The following is a 19,299-nucleotide window of genomic DNA, read 5'->3' as shown; positions in this document are numbered from 1 at the left end:
GTCCTTGTTGTTATTGTTTTATTTACAGAACACTCTCGTTGTGCAGAGAGGTTTTGAAATATGCTGACAGAGATAGCGCAGGTATTTGCTACCTGAATCAACAGAAACCACTTGGGGCATCAAGAAAAACAGTTAATGCACTACCTCCCCACCCAAAAAAAAACCCAAAACAAAACCAAAACACTGGGTGTTAGTGTAAGCTGAGGAGAGAAAGTGGACAGCTCGGTGCCCAGAGATGGGAGTGTGTGTGATGGACGGGCGGGATGGTGACACCGCAGACGTACCACTGCCATTAACTGGGATGTTCCCTGTGGAACAGCACCATCCGCCCTGCGCCACGTGCTGCCAGCGGGCACTGGGGCGGGCAGGACGGGCACAGGGCCACGCACGCACTGACGAGGATGCGACGCTCCTCGGGCCGTCGCCCGGTCCAGCACGGGGACGGGGGGACGGAGCATCCCGGTGCGCCCCGGGCCGGCCACGCTCAGAGTACACTCCGTGTGCGTGGCGGCCGTTGCCGGCGGAAGCGCCGGTCCCGGTGCGGTGCCAGTCCCGATCTCTGCGTGGAGCGCGGTGCCGGTCCCAGTCCCGCTGCTCGTGCGGTGCCGGTGCGGTGCCAGTCCCCGTACCGGTGTCGGTCCCATTCCGGTCCCATTCTCGGTGCCGGTGTGAAGCGGCCGCGCGGAGCGGGGCAGTGCCGGGGCGGTGCCGGTGCTGTGCCGGCGCGGTGCCGGTGCTGTGCCGGCGCGGTGCCGGTGCTGTGCCGGTGCTGTCCCAGTGCCAGTGCCGGTACGGAGCGGCCGCGCGGGGCGGTCCTGGCGGGGGGCGGTGCCGGGAGGGGGCGCGGCCGCGGCGGGGCGGGCAGAGGAGCACGGCGGGGCCGGGCGCGGGGGCTGCCGGGAAGGGCCGTGGGCAGCAGCGGGCGATGGCGGCGGCGCGGGCGCCCCCGCGGCGGCGGCGGCGGCGGCGGCGGCGGCGGCGGCTCTGAGCGGGGGGGTGGCGGCGACGGCGGCGGCGATGCGCGGCGCTCCCGGCGACGATGGAGGACCGGTCCCACAAGGTGCTGCTGGCGCTGGTGATGCTCTTCCTCTTTGCTGTGATCGTGCTGCAGTACGTCTGCCCGGGCACCGAGTGCCAGCTCCTGCGGCTCCGCGCCCTCAGCCCCGCTGCCGCCGCCGACCCGTACCGGGCGGAAGACGAGACGCCGGCGCGTTTCGTTCCCCGTTTCAATTTCTCCGCCAGCGACTTGCTGCGGCGGGTGGACTTCAACATCAAGGGGGACGACCTGATCGTGTTCCTGCACATCCAGAAGACGGGCGGCACCACCTTCGGGCGGCATCTGGTCCGCAATATTCAGCTGGAGCAGCCCTGCGAGTGCCGTGCCGGGCAGAAGAAGTGCACCTGCCACCGGCCCGGCAAGCGGGAGACCTGGCTCTTTTCCCGCTTCTCCACCGGCTGGAGCTGCGGGCTGCACGCTGACTGGACCGAGCTCACCAATTGCGTGCCCTCCGTGGTGGACAGCAAGAAGGAGGTGCGGCTGCGGCCCTCCAGGTGAGGCCGTGTCCCGGGGGGCTCCCCGTGGACCCCCGGTCTGCGGCGGTGGCGGGGCGGGCGATGGCCCGCGGGGCGCAGCGGTGGCGGGGATGCTGCGGCGGCGGGAGGAGGAGGGAGCGGGGAGCGCGGTGTGACCCGATCATCCCGGCACGGAGCGGGTGACGCCTCCGGAAGCCGCACCGGTCCGGGGCCACCGCGGTGGGTGCTGCGTGCCCCGAGGTCTGCAGAGCGAGCAAAACCTGCCCCGCTCCGCCGGCAGGAGGTGATGGAAGTGATGTCCCGCTGGCTGTCGCCATTGTGACCGCTGGTGGGGAGAGCCCGGGGGTGATGAGCCCGGTGACACAGGAACAGGCCTGGCAGCCTCGCAGCTCGGAGACCCCCGGAGCGGCTCTCGCAGGAGAGAGGGTGTTTCGGCTGCTTCCCCTAGAGCTTTTCTATCTTTGGCTGTACAGAACTCCTACAGCTCCTGTGTACGCCAAGAATGAGTGTTGATTTTGGGAGTGTTGGTGAGCCACCGTATCTTCTTGGTACCTGAAGTTTGGCTTATGCAGATGGCGGCCTTGCAAAGTAAAGGTTACCGTTATGGCTGAGTTACCTGTAAATATTTGCATTGTTCTTTAGCCCTAACCTTGATTATTTTGTGTTTGCATTTTAAATTTTAGTGGCACTGCTCTCTCTTCATCCCTGGACCTTCCTTTGAAGTTGCCAAAACCGCACTGACCATAGCGAGGGGATTGCCTAAAAGCTGCCCCTGCTTTTCAGAAGCCCAGATGGTTTTTCCCCCTGAGCAGTGACGACCTCCTTCCTCTGCGCCCAGAGCTCTTTGATCAGAGCCTACCTTCGGTTGTAACAGACTGAGGAGCTTGTCTGTGGCTGTGCATGCAGCTGTACTGTGTAGCAGAACTGCTCAGGGTTTCAGTGTCTTTTCCCCTTATTTTGTGGGAAATTAGAAATTAGAGTATCGCTCCTATTGCACTGTGAGACTAATGGCAGGTCCCTTTACAAAGAGGCTGCTGTTATATATGATGCTATCTGAAGTCAAGTCTAAGCACAGATTCACTTGAAATACAAAGCAATTTCTTTCTAGAATTCCTTTTATATAGTGTGACACTACACTGCCATCTAGTAGGAAAATGCTTAGCATCATTATAATCCTGTACCCAAGGAGCAGCTCCTCATCAGACTTGGCTACTGTGATTCCTGCTCTTTTGTCTTCCCTACTGCTTTAAATTTTAATTGTCTAATTTTTGTGACATCCCATTTGCTAACATCAGGACCAATTCCTTGCCCACTGGGTGTATTAGCTTCCCGGTTTCAGGTTGCTGAGCCTTGCAGGCTATGTAGTTTATTTTACCTGTCCTATAAATAATGTTGTTTGTCAGCAGAAATGGAAATGGCGTAACATGTGCTCTGTTTCTCTGTACAGCTTCCAGTGATACATGTTTCTCTTTCCCCAGAGATGGGCCTGGCCTGCAAAGCTGTAGCTGTGGGTCAGGGATTTCCTTCCTTTCCCAGAGACAGGTCTGTCTGTGCTTGGTCTTAGCTGTGCCCTCCAGAAAAATGTGAGGCTCCTTGTCCTGAACCCCGCACCTGAGGGGGAAGGGAACATCAGGCTTGGAGAACTGGGATTTTGCCTGCAGCTTTTGGCTTTGTATTTTTTTTTTCCTTTGTTGGATACTAGACATGCTTTCCTGAGTTGGAATGGAAGTGGTGCATGTACCTGCTGAGGAGTTGAGAGCAATGGTTCCTCATTCTGCAAACAATGTACATTGTCACAGCTGACTTCTGAGAGGTCGCTAGGACATATGACTTGGGATTGAAGCCCAGAGAGAGGGAGGAAAATGAAGCTGTGATGATTTTGTGTTAGGTAGAGGTCTACTCTCTCAAAGCCTTCAAAATGATATTATACTTTTAATAACCTAATTACACAGCTTGCTGAATAGCTACAGTTATTCTCCAAAAAAATGTTTTGACAAGCAATTATTTGGACTGCAGCTTCTAAATGTTTAAAAAATACAAGAAGAGAAGTTCTTAAATGAACAATAGTCCTTTCAAGTCTTTCTGCCCATTTTAATACCTTGTCTTTAATTTTAGTTTGCATTCTCAATTTAGCAGTGTTCAGCTGACAACTAGTTAATTAGCACATCTACTTACTGCCAGTAACAGACAGAAATTCTAAGCCCTTTCTGGGCAGATAAAAGCTGCTTTCAGAGCAGCAGTAGGTGTAGGTTAAGGGTGTCTAAGAAGGGAAGCTGTGCTAGTTCCAAGTGGAGTCAGCCTGGCCATTCCTGAACTGAGGTTTTTAGGGAAAGGCCTGACCATCCTGGGTCATGTGTGCTGGTGGGAAGGGAAGGAAGTCATGGCCCTGGTGTGCAAATCTTGAGAGAAGGGGAAGCAACTTGGAGGAGTGCACAGCCCGTTTGGGGAGCATTGTGAGGTCAGGGAGAAGGATTCAATCAGGAACAGAGAAGAATTTTCTCAAGCGAATCTTGGCTTGACAAGGGTGGGAATTCCTGCATTTATAGTTGAGATGATTGAAAAGTGAGACCTGTTGTAAGAGTGATTTGAACTCCTTGGCAGCTGCATAAAGCAGTCTATAGCTACTGTCCTGGGGCTGTGTAGCCTTGTCTGGAAATACCCAAATGTTCCATCAAACCTTTTAGCTTGCACCTGTGTGTGATTACTTTGCACAGATGTTTGCCTTTTCAGGCATGGCAAGTTTACTTGTCAGATTACTGGTTACCTGGGCTGGTTGCTGGGGGCCTTTTGTTTTGTTTAAAAGTTGAGTCTTTGTTAGTCTGGAGAAAACTCTGTCCTGGACCATGCAATGCTCAGCAGCAGGTACAGAGCATCTCTGTGGTAGGATCTGATGGGATCAGCCTGGAGGGTGTACACATGAAGAACCTTGCTGCCTGCAGCAGTCATCCTGCAGTATCTGCTCTTAATTCCATTAGTAGTCTGCCTCTGCTTTCTCTGGGAATTGCAGGTTTGGAGTGCAGATTCCTTCACTGGAGCAGTAGAAATGCTCAGGATGGCTGTTGTGCTTTACACAATCCTGAGATGGATTTAACACAGTGGTGCTTTCCTGTCTATGAGCATGTAGGTTCTCAAAACTTCCTTTCCTTTGTAATGGTGGCTCGTGCTCCTTAATAAGTACTAAGCAGGTAAACAGATCTTCTCCTTCTTTGGTTCTTTCTTCCTCTGGAGGAACATGGTTCTCTGGATGTGAGGGGAGGGATTTTTGGGTTTCCCTCCTTGGATCCCATTGGAGTGCATGTTCTGTATGCTCCTGTTCCTGTTTGTTTCCTGTTCCATCAGCCCTACTCAACGCTGCAGCATCCAGAAATCACAGGAGAGGGAAGGGGGAAGGTATAGGCAAAGTTGATGCTTTCAGTGCTCTGGATTTGACGCTTGGGAGGTCAGTGGAATGGGCCGATGGTGGTGGCAGAAAGGAGGGAATTGTCTCAGCTTCTTGGCACCAGTGGTGAGAAAGGAGAAATGTGCCTTTTCCTAGTAATGAGTGACTGACTTGGGTCACTTGATTGATTCTGGAAGCCTCAAAGCTTTTGGCACACTGAACGGAGGCAGCATCCAAAGTAACTGTGCATCACAGTACTGAGATTTCTCTCAACTCTAGCTAATTATTATGGGAAGTGTCTACCGAAGTTGTCTGTAGCAGTAAATCCAGTGGCACCATTGCAAGAAACAAAAGGCCTTGAGGTTAGACAGGAAAATGTAATGAGACATGGGAGCAAATACAGGTACCAGCGTTCTTAAGTGGTGTCATGGCTTTGTCCCCTCGTTGGGTGAGAGATGTGTTTGTGGTTAAAGGTTGGGCTGTATTTGATGTTCCTCCTGGGTAGCATTAAAGGAAGGAGATGTTCCCTGTTGAAAGATGAACAAGCTTGTAGTACTGCCTCTGGAGCCAGAAAGTCTGAGATTGGAAGAAACTTCATGCTGCTGGTACTCGCCTGTTGGACCAGGTTGGTGCCTGCTGGCTTTTGGGAGGCCTGATGTTGGCACCAGGTTGTTGTGATGTGGGGCAGAAGCTGCTGGCAATATGCATGGGTGTTCTTATCTTGTCCCTGTGTGTTAGTGAAACCCTTCCAAGTTGAGTCTTACAAAAAATCTGAAAAAAAAGTTGTGTTAAAAGATTTCCCAGCAAACTGGAAATGCTTACTGTGCGTGTCTCTGTTGGCTGAACAGATTAATCCGCATGCTCATGAAAGTGGAGTCATCTACTTTGAGGTCTGCAGTACCGGGTCTGACTGAGGTAGGGTTAGTTTAGTTTTCCTCACACTTAGTTTTCCTCATGGTGCTGTGTGTACGTAGCTACAAAGGTGTTGATAACAGTTTCCCAGTAAACTGCTTTGGTGTGGAGGGGGAAAACAGTCATGTAGCACTGCTAGGGAGAGAAAAGTAATTTATTTGAAGGATTTGCTTCTTAGCAGCTGTTTAGTGTGCCTCTCCCTATTGCAGAGGTGATAAATGGCTGCACAAGTGGATGATCTCTGTGTTTCACCTGTAGTGGTGGAATTTGGGCAATAGTTAAGCCCCATAAATCAGCACTAAACCCCTTGTAGGCAGAAAAGATGCTTCAGGGTCCCATGGTGTCCCAAGACTTTGGGTGGATAATGGAGGCTGTGGCAGGAGGTGAACAATTTAAAACCTCTGGAGCTGGTGGAGCAGACACCATTTCCGAGGATAGAGTCCCCTAGTGCTGCTGCTTTGGGGGTGAAGCCTGGGGGATTGCTCAGGGAGAGAGGGAACCAGCACGGCTGAGCTGGAGGCTGTGAGAGAGCAGATGGGGTGACCTGCTGTAACTTGGTTTCTGGCCAGAGCACCAAGAGGGTGCCTGCCTGCCCTTGAAATACACATCACTGAAACTCCCTGGGAAAAATTAGGCAACAATTATAAAGAAAAAAAACCCCAAAAAACAAAAACACCAAGAAAACCACCACCAAACCACAAAGAAAACCCAGCCAAAACCCAGAGCTTTTGCAGAGATGCCGCCAGGCCTGAGTGACTCTGAGTCACTTCATTTGTCAGCAAGATTTCCTAATGACTGTGCTTGTTTTGGCCTGGTGGCTGCAGGATGGGATTTGCACTGAATATTATCTTGCCACCTAGAAACGTGCAGCTGCAGCAGCTGAATTTTCCTGCATGGCACCTGGTGAGACCAAAGCAGTAGAAGTAGTGGACCAGCCTACAGAGTAAAAAAGGGGTTTTGAGGGGAAGGGCAGGGATTATTTTCATAAATACAAGTGTTTCCTTCACCTAATCCCATTACAAGGCCTAACCTTGAAAGGCTTGGTTATAAACTTAAGTTCATGGACTATAGGACTTGTAAAGCTCTCTAAATTGGTAATGCTCGTTTTGCAGATAAAGTGTTGGACTTCTTAAAGGGATTAAAAAATCATTTTCCGTATTAGGTCTCTTCAGTTCTCCTCTAAGTCTTTAACAAAGTGCAAATTGACTTCTTGTTATTTAGAAGTATATGTTTCCTACTGCCTTTTACTTTAAATTTGGAGAATTTTTTGTGGGTATAGAGAAGGCATTCATTGTTGCAGAAATAAACCCCACTGATTGCAGTAGAAAAAGAAATGAGGCACAGGTGTTATACCTTGAATTGTTTATTCCATATACTATCTGAGTTGGTTCTCCCTAAAGAAGAGAGTGGGAATTTGAACACTGTTTCATGGTGCTGTTGTACTAAGACATGATCACTTTTTATTAAAAAGGTACCTTTCTGCTAATTTTCCTTTTACAATTTATAAATATTTAAGTTAAACTATAAATAAATGGTCCAACCGTATAAAAACAGCTTGTACCTCATGATCCCTCTTGATAACTTTATAACCTTTAATAATGGTTATCGAAGGCACTTGGAAGTCAGGCATTACCAGTAAGTTATTTTTATTAAAAGACAGATTTTTAAGTTTAACAAGTCGAGCGTTGGTCCTGAGACATATTAACTGAGATTAATTTGTGCTTCATTTATTTAATCTGAATTTTCAGGAATCATGTTCTCTACTGATGTAAATGTCAGCAAAAAGGACTTATTAGTAGATTTGACTGCTTTTTAAATTTAACTAGCAGAGATGCATTGGCATGCCTAAGAGAATTGGTCTATTTCTGTGAACAGTTCAGTGCCTAATGAATCACTTCAATGTACTTTTCTGAAGGAAAGCAGAGCAATTTAAATGTGCGATGCATTGATTTACCTTAAATGGATTAGGCCTCTGTGTGGAATCCTTTGCATTAATTTACTTTCTCCACAACTGTAATAATAAAAGCAGCATTTCTGTATGGCATTGGCCCAAATTAGCTCACATAACTTGCTAGAAAGCAAAAATAATTAATATGTGGCTGAAAATGGGATGTTGGAATGGGTCTTTCTGAGAAGACAGTGGCTTTGGGAAGTGCAGCAGGGTCCAGGATGCCTCTGGGTGCCATGCCAAGGGCAGGACCACTGGACTGGATGGAACCCATATCAAATGAACCTTGTGTCAGAGGTTTTCTTGACATTATTATGGAAAAAAATAGTATGTATATAGGTTTCTGTGATTGGGTGCAATCTAAGAGATTTTGGTGATGTGGCCAGGTTTATTTTTTTTAAATTACTGAAGAAAGAATACAGAAACTTCTAACTCCAGCATATTCACCTTATTTTATTCCTGCAGTAACTTTTCAGTCATCTCTTCCCCTCCCATAAGGCTCAACCTGTTGAGCAGCCAAGCGGCCAAGTTGCAAAGCTCTGGGTAATTCCTTTTTTAACCACTTTGCTGCAGCAATTGTGCCCGGGCTTTGTTTCACTCTGCAGGGATTACTGTGGGCGAGCAGCCCTCATCCATTTTTGAAATTACCCTTGTAGGCTTATTATATACTTGTGAGGATTAATCTTGCTTTCCCTTCTCAATCAGTTAATTCCCATTGCTGGATAGCTGCCTGCCCAGATGTGAATATGCAGGGAAGCAAAGGGGTGGAGCATCCCCACCTGCTGCCTTTGTCCCTCGGGAGCCTGGTTCCTTGCTCCCGGTTTGGGGATGGAATGCTTGCCTGAACAGTGCCTGTCTGAGTCTGCAGCATCTTGGATGGAAGCAAAGCCAACCAGAACAGCAGATGTGGGACGCTCGTTTTCTATGGGATGATGGAGGCAGCATGGTGACTGGAGTGGGTGGAGGTGGGGTAGTGCCATTTCTGCCTTCCTCTTCCTCCTCTTCTTTTTCCTTGGCATCTGGCAAGCGTGGATTATTGTTTGTGATTGACTTGCTGATGCTGGCAATTGTACACTGTGTTCTCGGACTAATAGGGTAGCACCGAATTATTCAGGCGTTATTGAAACTAATCACATTTGTGGTGAGTAATAAGTAGGAGACTTTGGTATTTATGAATAATTAACACAGTAAAGTTTTTCTTAGACATGAAGAAATGATTTGATTTCTACTGTGAACACTGTAAAATTAATGAAAGATAATTGCATTTGCTAATGTGAGACTAAGAAGCCAAAGCAACCTATTCTTTTGCATTTAAGTTCATATTGCTGATGTAAACAGCCAATGTAGAATTCCTTTAATATGTTTTCATTGGGTGGGACCTGTGTTTAACATCGACTTTGGTGGGCTTTGTGGAAGTAGAAAGTCTAAACACTTAATTTTCTGTTGCCTTTTCCATCCACTCCTGTATATCTGGGTGGATAGTGAATATATGCATATAACAAGATAATGTTTCTGAGTAAGTGGCAATTAGGACCAGCTTTTTTTCTTCTTCCCCGACTTTAGTCTTCTTTCTCAGCTGTTCATGCTTTTAAAACCAGAATCCATTTAAACTATTATATACAGCTTTGAGTGAAATCTCCTCTTTTTTAGTCTTGAAAAAAATCATTAGTCTTTAGAGGCCTATAAATCATAAGATCCATTAGGAGTGAGGCTCAAATCATGTTACTTCTTGCTTCTCAGCTGCTTATCCAACTCTGAAGGAGCCAAACTTTTGATGTAATATAACTAAATATATGCAGCTACGAGGGAAATAATCTTGCAGCATAAATGATTTTGCACATCTCCATAAAGGCATGAAGAAGAGTATGCCTTTCATGAGATCCTTGTAGCAAATGCTCCTAATTTCCCGTAATCAAAAGGATTGTGAAGTTTTGATGCTCTTAGAGGTCCAAGTAGCTGGAAGATCAATTGTACCATAACTCCATTTTGTTGGCTAAGTTAAAACACTGCAAGGCTCCCAGCAATGGCAATCTGCTCATTCAGAGTGCTGTTTGAACTGTAAGATCCTTCGGCAGACGCCCAAATCAAGTGACTAAAACACTCTCTGCCACTGATTATTTTCTCCAGCCTTCTTTGGGTTCACAGAAAGCAACTATTTTAACCCCCCTGTTAAGCAAAACCATGTTTCCTTGGTCAGAGCCAGAGAAACTGCTTTTGAGAGTTCATTTTCAGGGTAGAGCATTTCAGGGGAGAGCATTTCCTTCTGCCTGTGGGAAAGTTAGTCCCTGGACCAATCCCAAGCCATTCTGAGGTTGCAAGTTTTTTTTGTTGTGGGTTCAGAGAAAGTTATTTGGAATAAGCTTATGTCCTGCTTAAGCAAAATCTCCCAGGTACTAACTTTATCATTTTTTGCCAGCAGTTAACTTATCTTGATGGTGAAGGTGCTGTGGGGGTTCTCCTCCCCTTGGAGGAATTAAATAGGGCCGGAGGTGGGAGGAGGCATCTGTGCCTGCAACACTTTCAGAAGAGCAGCAGTTTTTGTTTTTGTTTTTGTTCCTCCTGGAACTAATTCCACCAACTATAGAAAGGGAGAAAGATGGCTGTGTGGCTTCTGCCTTTCACAGAGCTGTTTGTTTTTCTGTGGGGTATTGGATCTAATCAGAACAGTGGTAGAAGTGGTGGGAGAAGGGAGAAGGAATTGTCAGACACAACAGAATGTGCCTGCTGAATGGTAGCTGAGTGACTTGCAAAAACATAAGCGGCATAAATTAGTCTTTACTCCTTTAATTCTTGTGTGCTGCAAGTCAGTCTCTGGTAAGAGAAAAAGCTTGTGTTGGCATAGTCGCCCCATTTTCTCTTTTCCTAAGTGCACATCTTTAGCCGAAACTTCAGTAGGTTTGGGGTTTTTTACTTTGGTGATTTCCAGTAACTTTAAGTCTTTAGGTCAATAAAATGTGGGGTAGAATTTTTGCTTTCAAATAAAGCTAACTATAAGGGTCAGTTGTTTGTCCTTCAGGTGGCATGCTGCTGTTGGGGTCTGTATGCTTGATTCTGGTCTGCATGAAAGAAAAGTGGTACATAAACATGAGAGTGGGATTTGAGAAGCCAGGACATTACACCTGGGATGAGTCCTGTCTTCATCACCAAGTCTGTCATCTCCTCTCAGCCACTGCCTTGTCTGTGTAATTCAGCTCTTTGCATGAGGATATCTTTCCATCTGTACGTAGCATAAAGGATGTTGGATTTCCTGGGCTGACTGCATGTAGTAGCTTTGCTGCCTATATGTGACTAGTCCTAGGTAGAAGTGCTGGAAATATTTGTGTTCAGTTTGAATTTAGGAAAGCTGTAGTGTTCAAGTATAAAACGAATGTGCTGTAGTGACAGGTGACTCCAGCCTGCCATGTATGTGCTGGTGTCCTGGGAGGGTTGTGGCCTTCCTTCCTTTCCCAGGAAGGGAAGAGGGAAGCTCCCTGTCCACATGGCTGCTGGTGTGGGGTCACACCACTCCGTGCTTCTAGGCCAGAGCTCTTGCATGATCTTGTTTTCTCCCCTTTTCATGGATGAAGCAGTGTACAACTCTGCTCTTTGAAAGGAACAACTTAGGAAGATCCTAAGCCTGGTACATTTGTCCTAAAGTAAGATCTAATCATGCCCTAAAAGTGTGTTTGTGAACCTGATGCTCTGAATTATAGAAGGGTTTAGTGAAAAAAGCCAGGACCTGCCTTTTGAACAGGAGACTTTGGGTATCTGACACCAGGTGTCCTGACCAAAGTCAGTAGGGATGAAATTGCTGTGCTTTAAGCTATTGCTTTGTCTGGTGGCTGTCAAGGCTGCAGCTGCTCAGAGTGGAGGGGACTAGACCATCAGAACGCACAGTGGTAGCAGAGACCTAGGAGAACCTTCAGTAAGTTCATACAAGACTTCCTTCGTAAGTCAGTTCATTGTATCTCTTTAACTCTGTTAATTTGCAGAACTATCCTGTATTGCCGTTTAAGTCAACCCTTCTTCAGATAGACCCCATGTGAGCCCGTAAACATAACTAATGGATTTTGCAAAGCAGAGTTATGAAAGCCTTTTTTCATCCCATTTCCGGAGAAGAGGCATAAAACAAATGAAAGAGTAGTTGCACCTGCAGCTGCTTATCCTGAGATGAGCCAGCCTTCTACTGCCTCACTTTCCATGCTGATAGTTGCATTTTGGATATCAGTAGTGTTCTGGGTTGGAATATGAGCACTCTCAGAATTTTATGGATAGAGACAACTTCCTCACTGAGTTAGATTTATGGGGTAGTGCTGATAACATCTGCTGGAGATTGGAGCTCACAGTTCCTAGCACTGATGCAGAACAGCTGAGCAAGAGGGCAGTGGCTAGGGGTGAGTTTTGACTGGGGAACAGTTCTGCAAGCTGCTTTACCACCCAATATTTTGTGGCATAGTTAACATGCTACCATGTGCAAGAAGAAATTACAATTTTGCTAGAAATACAGTCAGCAGAAAATACTGCACAGGAAATACGTTAGCGTTGCCCTGTGTTTGGAATTACTGAGCTCTTTGTTGCTTGCAAGGATGAAAATGTGTTAGTAACTATCTTTGTGAGCATGGCTAAGTGCATTTGGCATGGGGTTTGGTACAATACGGCTTTTTGAAAAATCTGCCATAAATATTTTTAAATTTATTTATTGGGACATTTAAGTGAAGGCGTGTAATGGTGCTGGTATTTCTGGAGATGGGATCAGAAGGAGGTTGTGCATCACTAGGTTTAAGAGGCACACAAACTATGTCTTGTCAGGCCTGAACTCTGTTGTGTTAACAAAACTACTTAAATAGGTTGCTTAAGCATAGAGTCAAAGTGTTTAAATTTATTGCTCAGGGCTTTTCAGAATAGGGATCAGTAATGGTGTCAGCACCTTTTGTTGCCCTGGAGTGGTGAAGTTTTGTGCTCTGCAGACTTGGGATTCCATGTGTCTTTGCTGTTGTTTGGGATGCCAGTTTTCCCTTGCTTATGTAATTCTTGTTGTCTTGTACCTTGGGATTGGTCAGTGCTGCAGCTGTGTGTGCACCAAGACGAGCAGAGGATGCAGGGTCTAGTGTCTTGCTGAGACAAGTGAAAGTTGAGATTCCCTGTTACAGGACCCAAAGACCTGGGGAAGCAGCTTGGGTAAGTTGGTGCGTCCATGTGATGTTGTCCGTCTTGGCTGGTATATTGGGCTTGGGTTGGGGACCTGGAGAACCAAAAGCAGTAGCTGTTTCTGACTCTTGTGTTGCCAGGCCTCTGCAGGAGAAGGCTGTAGGAAGAGATGCCTTTCCTGGGCAGTTTTGTTTGAGGGTATAGGTGAAAATGGGGGTTTTAGATCTCTTTTCCATCAGCATCTGAAAGAGCACAGTAAAAAGGCCAACTTTCTTTGACCTGAATCCAGACCTCCCGTCAGCCAATCCTTTTCATAAAATTGGTCAGTGTATCAGGCAGCCTAGAAAAAAACACAGAAAGGACTTAAGAATAACTGAGCTCATGGTGAGATAAAAATTTCTCAGAGCCTAGATTATGGAATGATCCAGTTATTTGTAAAATATATAAGCAGATTCTCTGGCTCAGCTGTGGAGGCTCAGCAGTTGTGCTGGAGGATTTGGTTATGTGCTCAGCCCATCCTGCTGCTCTCCTAGGTACAGCTGAGTCTGGAAATTGAGGTTTAAGGCTTGATGATACACAACTTGATGACAAGTTGTGTATTAAATGTTACAAATTAACTGTACTTTGGAAATTGCAATTATAGGCTTTTTTAAGGAATCTAAGGCTCTCTTGTTTCTTGTCTAAAGGGTTGGGTTTGTTTTTCCCCTCATGTTATGTTATTTTTCTGGAATTAGCAGGACATTTTTGCTTCTGCTTTTCCTCGTGTATCATCTGATGTCAGGAAGGTGAATTGCTTCCTGCAATAAACCTGTGTATTCATAGAAGAGGTATGGGTATAAAGTGCAGTACCATATTTAATTTTTTCCCTTACAGGAAAAATACTTAATGTCTTATAAAATGGTCCATCACGATAAGTGATATTCTGGTCTCTTTACTCTTGTGATTAAAACTCTTTTTAAGGATATTTGTATGTCTCAGTACATGTTAGAGTCCCAGTACTTTTAGTTGTTTATAATAGAGGTTAGGTTGGTTAAACTTGAGGTCTGGCATCTCATTATGATGGGCACTCAAGCTGAAATCTGATCATCAAGAGAAGATAACACAGTCTGTGAAATGAGTTGCTCTTTTTTGGCAGCAGGTGTTACCAAAAGGCTTTTCTGTGACTTGCGTGTATTCAGCTTCCCAAGAACCTATTTCCTTATTGAGAACAGCTTTGGGGTGTTCTCAATACCTCATCTCCTCCTACCAAATACTCGGCAGAAAGAAGTCAGTGGACACATGAGCATTTAGAACCGGCTTGCCTGTCTAGGACTTTATCTTTTAAAGCACAGCTAATCATTTTGATTACAGCAGAGTAATTTTACTTAATTTTCTATGGAAAGGAGAAGCAGGCATCTGAGATGCAATACAAAGGCAGGAATTGCAGTTCTGGGCTACCAGAAGTCATTCACTTTTTGTATTTGTGGAAGTTTGTGTTGGGCTCTATTACAGGACTTGAGAGATGTACTTTCTTTTGGATTTAGGTTACCGTAGGATTTATGGAAGCTGAAGAGTAACATTGTGTCCCAAGGGCATGACCTGTGCTAGAGTAAGTGATCCTAAAATCTGCAGTGTGATAGCTGGTGGGAGCCAATCTTGGATGTTTGGAGAAGGGAGGAGCAGAAGACAGGCTTTTTAGCTCATGTGGATGACATCTTTTCATTTTGCAATGAAATTGGCTTTTCAGCTTTGCTTGAGCAGCTGAAAGAGATGAAACATCCCTTTCTGTTAAGGACAAAAGCAAAACCCTTCTCTTTAATGCAGGTAGCAGGGCTGGGATGTGCTGAAATCACTTGGCTTTGATCCTTGGTTGTGGTGTAGGAGTGCACAGTACTACTCAGGAAGGTGTAGTGGTGAAGTGATTTTAAGTCCCTGGTCTAGACTGACGCCTGTGTTGCTGGCGCAGAGTAAGCTGAGATCACTCCAGGCTGTGAGTGCTGTTGAGCTCTTTGGGGCCACCTGCAGCAGTCACATCCCAGCCACCTCTTCCTCACTGCCTGTTCCCCCTCCACAGGTGCCCCACAGGCAGGGAGACTGGAGGAAAACTTTCTGGAAGGAGTGTCAAAAAGCTGTCTGTTCTCTTCCTGCTTGAAGATTGGGATACTCTTATGGCCTTTTATTTTCTACACAGTTTTTGTGTTAAATGAGCAGCCTTTTTGCAAGCTCCACTGCTCCTTCAGCTGGGAGCAGGGTATCTGCCTAGCAGAGATTTTGTGGTAAAATTTATTGTGCTGTACTTGAACACTAACCTGAGTGGTTTTTCCCCTTCTCTCTTTAAAAAAAGCTAAAAAAGCTTTCTTCTTCCCCCCCCCCCCCCCCCCCCCCCAGTGGAAAATTTCAACTTGTCCTCCACTTAAACACAGTTCAAGCTTTTCTGGGAAAATGGAATGAATCAGTAACACTTTTCTCTTTTGCTTCTTGTATGTATTATTTTTATTGTTGTTTTGATTGCATAAAGGCCGCCTTCTGGCATAATTTTCTGCATAAGAGAGGGCAGACAAGATCTCTAATGTGGTGCGTCTCCCTCAGGAGCTGTGTTATCCCTAGACCTTCAGAGTTTGGAAATCACAGCTTTAGGAAGAGGCTGAATCTGAACAAGGGCAGACAATTCTTACAGTGTGTTGTTCTTCCACAGACTGAGGGGTTTTCGTTCAAGTGATGCACAGGGATGAGCATCCAGGAGCACAGGATGACTTTGAGCTTACCCTTTGGCAGCAGAGAGAGGCAGCTTCCCCCCACAGCTCCCAGGCAACCTCTTGGTGCTCCTCGTCTCCTATGCTGCCACTCACGCTCCTTGCAGATCCTAGCACTGTCCTAGAGGTTTATTCCTAATTGTTTCACTTTTCACATAGACTCGATGCTCTCTTGATTGATGTCTTGAAGCATGGGTTTAAAAATCAAATAGCAAATGACTGCACTCTAATGGATGTTATTACACTAGGCATAATGTTTTAGAAGTCACTGTGGTTAAGTGGAGTATCTCTGGAATCTTGTTTTTATCAAGACATTTATATTCCTGTCTAATTTTTGTGGAGAGTCATTTAGACGTTTTCCAGATTAGAGCATAATGGAACTGCTAGCTATAAATGTTCAGAGGAATCCATTACACATGCTGATTTAGTGGTTAGTCACAAATACTTTGGAGCTACAGTGTCAAATTTAACATCAGTCTTCAAAACCACATATTGTGAAATCCGGTCATCATTCCTATGAGATGTTCCTCCAGCCTCTCTAAGAAGAAGAAGACACTTTGTACAGCAAGATGTAAAAGCAATTTGCAGGGGACAGACCGATGCTGGAGGAACAACTTGGTGTAAGAAGCAAGCCAGCAGGCAGCTTTTCCCTGTAGAGTTTTAGCCTGTTTCTTTCTGCTTAATTAAAGTCCAGAAGACTGGTGGTGGCAGTGGGTTCGTGTGCTTATTTTCATGTGTGGCAGGTGCAGGTGGAGGCAGTGACTGATGGAGCTGGAGCAGGACAGTCCCTTGTGCTGCAAACCTGTGTCTCCTTCCTGCAGCATTGCAGGGTGCAGGGCTCTGGCTGCTCCCCGACAGCAAAGAGCTGGTCCCCTTGAGATCAAGACTGGTATTTCTGTTAATGGTAGTAGAGATGTTCCTGCAGGTTCTTTGGAGAAGGCACCATAGGCTGTAGAGCTGTAGTTAATAATTAGAGTGACTTTTGCATAACACAAATATCAACAGACATGTTCACTTACTGTAACTATATATAGGTGTGAGTTTAAAAATCAAATAGCAGCTGCTTTAACCAAAGCCTGTGAGTGGAAGCTGTTGCCTGTTTTGCTTTCAAAACACCATGTTTTCCCTGAGATAACTCCCTGCTTGTTGCAGTTGGCTGCGTGTTCCCGCATACCACCATTGGGAGTTGTGTGCAGTGTCTCTGACCTCCTGGGATGGGAATTATTGCTCTGAATTGGATGACCTGCATCTTGCTGGGTGTTGCTTGCTGAGGGAAGGCTTATGACCTGCAGGACTGTGTTTCCTCGCTCTCAGCTTGTGAGTTGAAAGTGAGTTCATCTGAAGGTTGTTGTAGCACTCTGTCTTGGGTTTTAAGCCAAGGGTGGAGGTGGTCAAAATGAAATTAACCTGAGATTTAGAGGATGAGCAAGTAAATCCCATTGAATTTTTGCATGTTAGAGTCTCAGAACAATATTTATATTAAGGGATGAGCTTGTGCAGTTAGCTGGGCATCCAGAAGCTCTTCGGTTGCCTTTGTTGTCCAAGAATATTTGTTTCCACGGTGGCAAATCTGGAAGTGTTCACAGGATACCTGAAAGTGCTTCACTGTCAATAGTTTATTAGCAATGATTTAATAGCACATTTAAAAATAACATTATTTGGTATTGTTAAGTTACTGGAGTTTCTTCTTGATACCTGGAGGAGATACTGAAATTCTAGGTTTGTGCAAGCTTGAGAGGGTCAGTACTCTAATCGATAGCTGAGTTTACTAGTAAAACTTCCTAAAACTTGTAGGAATTTTTAGCTTTTTTGGGTCAGATCCCCCTTTTTATCAGTTGCCCAGACATTAGAACACTTTAAGACCTGTCTAATGCACAGATCATGTAATGCTTTTATTCCCTTGGCTTTAGAACGTTACTTTTGTTCATAAGCACAAGGTAAGCTTTTAGAAGAGGTAACATTAGAGGATTTCAGTTCTGTGTTGAAATTAAGTTTTCTGGGAGTTAACAGCAAGGTTGCAGAGAGTTTGAACTACCTGGGGAAGAAGTTTGTACTGTCTGTTACGCCTCTGGCAGCTCATCCTCAGCTTGCTCCTGGAGGCATCCACAGGGCATTGGAAATGTCAAAGCAGATACTGTGCCGTGGGGTGCTGCCAGGTCTGATCATGATTTGATCTCCAGACCTGCCTCGTCGGGCTGCTGCGGAGCTGAAACCTGCAGACTGCCCATCGTGTGTGCCCTGGATTTGGCAGGGGTGGTGCTTTCACGGCCCAGCTCATCCCTATTAAAGACAATGGTGCTCATCCCACTGATTGCATGAAGAGCCCCCTTCCCTGGAGATGCTGCCTGCCAGGAAAGGAGATAATTCATGGCCTGCATCAGCTCTGTCTTAAATTGGCTGAAGAACAGGATTTGGTTAGCTTTAATGATAAGAGCTGGGATTTTGCAGTGTCAGCTCTTTTCCATGGGGTTTATGCTGGGATCTCAAAACTCACAGGAGTTGTATGATGGGATGAGAGGTTAAAAGCCAGTGTAATAGCCACAAAATGCTCCAGCCTTACAAAGAAATGTCACTGCATCCTACTTGGGTACTCATAATTAGTAATTCCCAATTTGCCCTGGCTCTTTAGAGGAGTCTGCTGGGAGGACAAACCTGTGAGCTGCACTTGGCTGCCTGGTTAGGGCTGTTAAACCAGAGTGCTGTTTCTGACATTGTTCATTTTTAGAACTAGGTTTCCACGTATTGCTTTAACTGTTATTAGCAATTTGCTGGGCTTCATTTTGGTGATGGGAGAGCACTTTGTGATCTCTGAAGCATTCAGAAGTGCAGCAATGTGTAGCAGTGACGGTACATAAACCAGAATGATAGTATTGCTTTCTAAGAGTATTTTTAAACTGTTTTCTCTTTAATTCTTCTGGGCAATTTAACTGAGCATATGTATTATTGTTAACATTTTCTTAAAATCAAATCCAGTACATACAGGTTTTTTATTGTTGCTTTTAGAGGACTAATTTCTTTTTTTCTTCCCCAGTAGACTGTGTTCATCCTTACCTCATGACTTTTTTCCTGTTTAATTGCTTCAGTATTGCACTGAGTTCTGCTTTCACTTTTTAATTGGCAGTCATATTGTGTCCATGGTAAAAGAGAGGGAATTTCACTGTGGAATTGAAGGCAGAGATTTGGACCACTGTGTTTTCATTAAATGAGGAAGGTACTTAGTATTTCTCTTCAAACTGTACCTATTACACCAGCAAGTGGTGTCTGCTTAAGTGAAGCCTATCAGATATATAATAGGCACTCTGTAAAGGATGGTAAATTAGGGCATTGATAGCAACTAATCAAGACTTTATGCCATGGCACAGCCAAGGAGGGAGGTTGGTGCCAGTGTCACAGAAGGTATGGGCTGACATGGGTGGTAGGGTTGTGGCCAGAGGAGCCTTTGCTTCTCTGGCTCTCAGGTGGGTGAGTGAGAAGGATCTCACCTTGACCGATGGACAGCTCTGTGCCCTCTTCTGTGCTCATGGGCAAGCTGGGCAGCCTTGCCTTAGCACTGCAGTAAAATGATATAATTCAGATGATTTCAAGGTTAGAAATTTCTTGTTCACAATGGGTTGAGATACCACTGATGCCTTTATATTCCTTATGTATGGAAAGCTTAGTTGCAGCTT

General features: G+C 45.7%; 1 protein-coding gene across 1 annotated transcript in view; it reads left to right on the top strand.

Moving 5' to 3' along the window:
- Positions 1 to 904: 904 nt before the first annotated feature.
- The window catches only part of HS6ST2 (heparan sulfate 6-O-sulfotransferase 2), a 106,114-nt gene continuing 87,719 nt past the window's right edge, over positions 905 to 19,299 (top strand). The window contains exon 1 of the mRNA XM_039572109.1: positions 905 to 1,551. Within this exon, the coding sequence (XP_039428043.1) occupies positions 1,040 to 1,551 (512 nt within the window). The 5' untranslated portion in view covers positions 905 to 1,039. The remainder of the gene's footprint in view (positions 1,552 to 19,299) is intronic.

The sequence above is a fragment of the Corvus cornix genome, chromosome 4A (genome assembly GCF_000738735.6).
Source record: "Corvus cornix cornix isolate S_Up_H32 chromosome 4A, ASM73873v5, whole genome shotgun sequence".
NCBI lineage: Eukaryota > Metazoa > Chordata > Aves > Passeriformes > Corvidae > Corvus > Corvus cornix.
Note: the sequence above shows the minus strand (reverse complement) of the source record. Positions and strands in the feature narration are given on the sequence as shown.